This window comes from Lotus japonicus, chromosome 2 (assembly GCF_012489685.1).
Source record: "Lotus japonicus ecotype B-129 chromosome 2, LjGifu_v1.2".
Classification (NCBI taxonomy): Eukaryota; Viridiplantae; Streptophyta; class Magnoliopsida; order Fabales; family Fabaceae; genus Lotus; species Lotus japonicus.
In genome coordinates, this window is record NC_080042.1 from 22,127,327 (window position 1) to 22,134,193 (window position 6,867).

The window sequence follows — 6,867 nt, forward strand, 5'->3', positions numbered from 1 at the left end:
CTAGATCTCAACACGGGGAGTGGCGGGATCTTCAACAGCTACTTCTTCAATAATCTTAGCCCCTTCGTTATCCGGGTTAGGCTCAGCAGGATCGCCAGCAATGGGCTCCTCATCGCCGGACTCATCTTTAGAATCGTCGGAATCTGAATCATCGGACTCGACCAATTCTTCGTCGACAATCCGCTTATAAGCTCCTAAGGCCTTCAAGTTAATTTCAGGGTCAAGAAGCCGAAATTGATGTTTCGCGTACATAAAGCCTTCTTCATACTTCTTTATGGCCTTTCCGGTCAATATTTCATTGTCAGCGTTGGCTTTTGCGAGATCCCCTTGGAGAGCTTCAACCTCACCCTGGTGACGCGACTTGATTTTGGCGATTTCATCTTCTTTCTTCCGCAGCTTCTCCTCCAAGACGACCCGCGTGGTTTCCAACTCGTTTTGCAAGTTGGAAACACGCTCTTCAAGGCCGGATTTTTTCGCCTCAGCATCCTCTTGGGCTTTCTTAGAAACAGCTAGATCAGACTTAGCCTTCTCGAAAGAAAGTTTCGAACGGGCAACATCTGATTCCAAACGCTCCTGCCCTGCGTCCTATGCTTTATAAACTTGGGCCAGGGATGTGGCGAGAGATGCGATCTTCAGGCCGTGATTGGCGAGAGCCTCACATGTTTCATTCATTCCTAGACACCTGATCGTAGGGGTAAGATGATCCAGCGGAAGGTTTGCAGCTACAAACTGGCGGGACTCCAGGCGGGGGTCCCAGGGAATAAGCCTTCTCAATAGATAAGTCTTCAAAGTCTTTCAAGAGATCCCGCAAGTTGTCGCTCATGGACAACTTTGAAGGTATGAAAAATGATAGAAAAGAGGGAGGGTTTGAATAGCGTTTAGTGTCTAAAAACTTAACCCACTTGAGATTTAAATAAATCTCTTCAATCACCAATGATAAAAGTGCAGAGATAAGAGATAAAGAAAGCACACAGATAATTTTATCCTGGTTCACTTGATAAATCCCTCAAGCTAATCCAGTCCACCAGTTAAGGTGTTTTCTTCCTTCTTAGAATGAAGGCAATCCACTAATCAGAGTTTTGTTACAACTGCACTTGCTACCTGCAAAGTGACTAACAATACACTGACTTAGCTATCACTAAGATTCACTCTCTTAGTCTTCTCTAGGATCCGATCAACCTTGATCTCCTAAAGGTAAATCAAACAACTGTTTGAATGTTTTGGGTTTACAAATAATTGCTTCTTCAAAAGCTAATAGTAAACACACTTAGTTCTATTTGAAGAAAGATTACTAAGAAGATTTTGAAATATTTCTTGCGCGTGAATAAGTTTCTTCAGCTGCATCTTTCAATCTTCAGCCTCTTTATGTACTCCAAGGATTAGGGTTTGAACGTTGAAAGGAGATGCTATCGTTGGAGGGCAGATCTGGAATTTCCATGTTCTGCTGTGGCTGAATCAGTTAGGTAAGGTCGTCAGGAATGGTACAATTGCTTTTGTACTTTGGATAGCGACATGACCTTCAACCTTGTTGACTTCTGATCAGAGTGATGCTTCATCTTGGAACTTGTGAAGCTTGATGATCAGAGTCAGAGGGAAGCTTGGATCCTCTGACCTTTGTACCTTCTGCTTCTGGACTCAGAGGAGAAGTACTTGGTCTTCAGAGCCAGCTTACTCTTGGACTTCAGAGTCTTCACTACTCAGCTTTTGATGCTTCAGAGCTTCTGATCCTTCAGAGCGTCTGATCCTTCAGAGCTTCTAGTGAGCTCAATCCATATCAGATCTTAGTAATCTTCAGATCTTCTGAAGCTTGATCTACTGTTCAGATTGAACATAGTACGTGCGAAAGCGTTGCAGAGGTTACTCTTTGAGCATTGTGCTTCTGAATCATGTGAGATAGGTCCAGAGTCTTGGCCTGTCATTTGAACACTCAGAAAACAACGTTAGAGTACCATAATTGTTCATACTTAATAGTTAACATGTAATCATCAAAACATAGAGTTGTACTACTAGATCAAAACTTGATCTTACAATCTCCCCCTTTTTGATGATGACAAAACCAAATATTTTGATGAACAATTCTTAAACAATAAACTAAATTCACTTAGAGTTTAGAGAATAGAGATAAACTTATCCTGAGGTGAATGATTTATGTTGCTCATTTTGAATCCAAGTCACAACTTGATTCTGAGCTTAGATCCCCCTGAATCTAGGACTTAATGAAAATATTAGTAATATCTAGATTCTGAGCTAAATAATAAAAGAGTTCAGAGTAAGAATGTATGACATATATAAGATACAATAATTAGAGCGCATAAGTATTCAGAGTCATGAGCAGGGTAAAAGTATCAGAGTCAACTAGTATCACTTCAGAGGAAGTGAAAATGTATTCATTGTATTTGCCCAGTGACACATCTATGGTCATAAAAGTGGAACTCTTAAATTCTCCAAAAGGAAAAAGAAATCACACTAGCACAGCTTACACATCAAAAACTGGGTTATACTCCCCCCTTTTGTCATAAGAAAAAAGCATGGGGTGTGAAAAACTTAGCTTGAAGTACAAGGTACTCCCGCTTAGAGAAGGTCTAAGTTTAAAAAGATGGAGAAAATAATAAATTAATGAAAAGGTATTTAATTAATGCATATGCAGAAGATTAAATGAAGAGGTTGAACGTTTACCACCGGCCAAGGAGTTAAGGTAAACTTCTGTTACCAATAAATAATCCTCGAGAAACTGCTTCAGCATTAACTTCTGTAGACTAAATTGAGCTTATAAATAGCGGTTAAACCATATCAGTCTTCACATCTCAATTTCTCTTGATCTTAAAATTTCAATGACATCCTTCAGTGCAAGCATCGAGCAGTTGAGGAAGAAAGCATTTGATGAAGATCTCTTTATTAATGTACACCATCCAGAGGAACCGAGCGTCTATACCCTTACAAACCGGCTACTAGGCATGAGCCTAAGTCCAGAAATGGACAACATCCTTAGGAGTTTCCTCAGATTCGCGGAGGAAATGCAAGTATGTTTCCAGAAGGAGCTGGAGCTGTATGAGGAAATTAGAGCATCAGAGGCTGCTCTGGAGACGGTGGCGGCGGGTCCTCAGAGGCAGGAGCTGCGCCAGAGCTTAGTCCTCTTAGAGTATAGGCAGCATCGTCTGGAGCTTGAGAAAGCAGCGATGTGTAGGCAGTGTAGAGAACCTCCCTTTTAATGTAGCAATGCTTTGTATGCAAATTCTTATTAATGAATAAAAGTTTTGTTTGTTAGTTAATGAGTATGCGTGGAAATAATTTTATGATGAACAAGTATTATGCACCATATAATGATAATAGACTAATAAAATAAAGAAGCATAATTCAAAACAAATAGACGTGGAAAAGAAAAACATAATTCAGGAAGAAAATAAATCAACACAGATAAAAACAGAAGAGAATAGAGTTCCTAAAACTAGGGTTTAGGTGTCCTCCGAAGCAGTTTTGTGCACATTTCTTTCAAACTCTAAAGAAGAACTTCATGAGAGTTGAGCCTTTGTTCAATGGTATCAATCCTTGAATTTGACTGAGGTTGAGCAGACGTTGTAGCTTCATTAGAGTGAAGAACTTGAGCAGATGTGGAAGCAACATTAGTAACTGGAACAATTCTAAGTGCTTCATTTCTGAGTGCCTCAGCTTCAACTTGTAGTATTGCTGCTTGTTCCAGAGCTTGCAACCTTGCAGCTTCACGTTGTTCTGCCTCAATCCGTGCAGCTTCTTCTTCTTGTTCTTTCTTCCTTCTGGTTTCTTCAATAGCAGTATAGAGCTGTTCTCTCATCAGCTGTTCATTCAGAGCTTGTCTTCTTCTGAGGCGTTGAGTTGCAGCAGCTTCAACACACTTATCTTTTTCAGCATTTAAAAACCCAACCATCACTGGAACTTGGTCAACCATCCAAGAACACAGACGATCCCAATCCTCAACAACCATGTCTGGATGCTCACTTAGGTCAGTACGACCATGCACATTGCGAACCCTTAAAGATGCTTCATGATTAAATGAGTTGATGCAATCAAGGAGGGTGGTTGGTCCAGAGTAGGTGTAGGGAACAAGGGAGAGGTTTGGTTCAGGTGATGAAGAGTGATTGCTACTTTCTACCTCAGAGGGAGAGCCAATCTGCAGAGTCTGATGTGCAGATATGTTGGTCTCAGGGTTTTGATGAGAGGTTTCAGTCTCAGGGATTTGTGATTTTTCTAAGGAATGGTTTGAGACTGATTCAGCATGCTCTGGAAGAGGAGAATGAGGAGGAGGAGGTGGAGGAGACATTGAGGCCAGAGGTACTGCTTGGATTGGGAAATCCGGAGCAACCAGAGGTTCTGGCCTTGGTCTAGGGTAGCGGTTTAGACTAGGAACAGTTATGAAATGTGCAGGAATTTCAGAAATCATTTCTCTTGCAATTTGAAAGAATTTGCGATTGGCTTCAGATTCATTTGAGGGAGAAGAGAAAGGATCATTGGTTGCAAAAGAAACAGAGGGACCAGGAGAGAGAATTTCACGTTCAGAGTGAGTGTGTGTATGTGGTTCAGAGGTGGTTTTATCAGAGGCTTGTGTTTCAATGATTTGTGGTTCAGAGGTTTCTGGATTGTATGGAAGTATAATAGGTGAGGTGGAAGCAGAGGGTTTGTTTGCTTGGAGCATTTTCCAAAGGGGTTCTTCCTCAATGGAAGGTTGGAAGAATGAGGCCATAGGGGGTGAAGGAGGAGAGGTTGGTTGATTGATTGGAGTGGGTTCAGGATTGGTTTGATCATGAATTGCATCAAGCAAATTGAAATCATCATCTGAAAGAACAACAAACTTACTTGAAGCTCTGGCTGTAGATCTTGTAACTCTGGTAGAGGGTGCAGTTCTAGCAGGCACCTGAGTTGGTTGCAGATGAGTGACTTGAGTCACAATCCTGACCTTCTTGACCTTCTTCTGAGGCGGTGGTTCATCATCATCATTGTCATCACCATCAGCGGGATTGTAAGACCCAAGTTTTTCAGTTTATACCAAGTGAATAAATGTTTATTCGCGCTTAGAGTTGATGTATCGTGAAGGAAAACCTGAACAAGAGTTTACTAAATGAAATAAATTTATGAAGGAGAAAGTTCAGGAAAAGTCTAAGGATTGCATCAAAATTGATAAAAGTTATAGCACGATCGATATTCACATCAAACCTAGGACAAGAACCTTAGGAAAGAAAACTATGTTCCACCCTTGGAACACTATAGGAATAAAATTTCCAAAAATCTTCCACCCTTGGAACACTATGGGAAAAATTCCAAAAATCTTCAAGAGGAATATAAGACTTTCTCTTATTCCTTTCCATAACAAGCGTGTCAAGGCGAAACTCTAGGATGTACGAACGTCCGATTCCAATCATCGGAAGTTTGCCGAAACCGAATCACTGATAGTTCAGAAACCCTAAAATCAACGAACGATGAAGACTTTTTCTATTCAGAGCTTCAAATAAAGATTTCATCCGCGAGTGCCCACTCTAATCGACGTTCCAAATCTTTCTTCAGAAGGAAGTTTCTGCATCCGAGGTCAAAATCATAAAGTGCATTTTTAAGCCGGTACACATTAAAAACAAGCCTCGAAAAACCAAAAATCATACTGATATTTCTTTGGAGAATTAGAAGATTCAGCGGGAAGAATATCGTGTCTAAAATACGTTGGAATCAGTAGGAAAAATCGGAATCGCGAAATAATCATTTTCTCACGTTTTCAATTTCCTATATATATGACTTCAAAAAAAATGAAAACTTCACAGCACACACACACACGGCCGTAGCTTCAAGAGGAGGAAAGGGAAGAAAAGTGATTTTGCCAATTCTTGACTGATCGTCGTTCCGTTCGTTGCTACGCGTAGGCCTTGAGGTTCGATTGTGGAAACTTTGGGATCGTCGTTCCGTTCGTTGCCAATTCTTGACTGATCGTTGTTCCGTTCGTTGCCGTTGACGGATTGTTTCATGATGCTTCATCGTGCGGGGAAGACCCGGAGCGAAATGACTACTACTGAGCCTTCGACGTGGACCCGGACTGAATGCATGACCAGATGAGGGTCGACGATGGAAGTATAGGGTATGGGTGTTTAGAGTCTACTAAGGTTGGGTGTTAGTGTCATAGCTCTGACTTATTCTTATCTTTGAGGGCTTGTGTTGCTGTCACTTGACCTATCCTTTTGGGATTGTACATTTTTCCTACGGGCGTTACCCTTTTCTACTTTCCGTCACTGGAGGTTACTCGTGACGAGGTTGCTACTTACAGCGGGGGCTGAAATTATTATTGTACATTAGTTCTGTTATCTTTTGTTGGGAGTTTATTTCTTTCAGTCTTTGGTTCTATTATCGGAAAAAAAAATTCACGTTTTTCCGCATTAAGTTTCTTTTTGGTTACTAAAGTGACGCCACCGAAATCGGGGTGTTACATTGTGGTATCAGAGCTTGTCGAGTCTTTCGGGAGTCTTTGGGGAATAGGTCTTCTGTGCTAGGTTGTGTGACTCTGCAAAGAGTGAAAATTGATTGTCTGCAAGCGATTTTTGGCTTAGAATTGATTGAAGTTATTGCTTAATCATATTGTATAGTCATGCTAAATGTTATCTTATGATTAGTACTAGCTGTTTGTTTAACTAGACAGAACATGATGAACTCTAACCAACTTGCTGAGATGGTGGCCACTTTGGTCCAAGCAATGACTGTACAGACGAAAGACAATGCACAGAGGCGTGCTACTGAGGATACACGCGAGCTACACCGGCTTCAGAGAGAAGCAGCCCTGGACCAGAACAGGGGACTGAATGATTTCAGAAGGCAGGATCCACCCAAGTTCACGGGTGGGACTGACCCGGACAATGCGGA

The 6,867-nt window shown here is 41.3% G+C and overlaps 1 protein-coding gene across 1 annotated transcript; it reads right to left on the reverse strand.

The window, feature by feature from the left end:
* On the reverse strand, positions 1 to 4,414 carry LOC130736232 (uncharacterized). Its single transcript, XM_057588076.1, has 2 exons — positions 4,127 to 4,414; positions 1 to 585 (listed from the first exon to the last, which is right to left on the reverse strand). The coding sequence occupies exons 1-2, from the start codon at positions 4,412 to 4,414 to the stop codon at positions 1 to 3; spliced, it is 873 nt and encodes a 290-aa protein (XP_057444059.1).
* Positions 4,415 to 6,867: the final 2,453 nt, after the last annotated feature.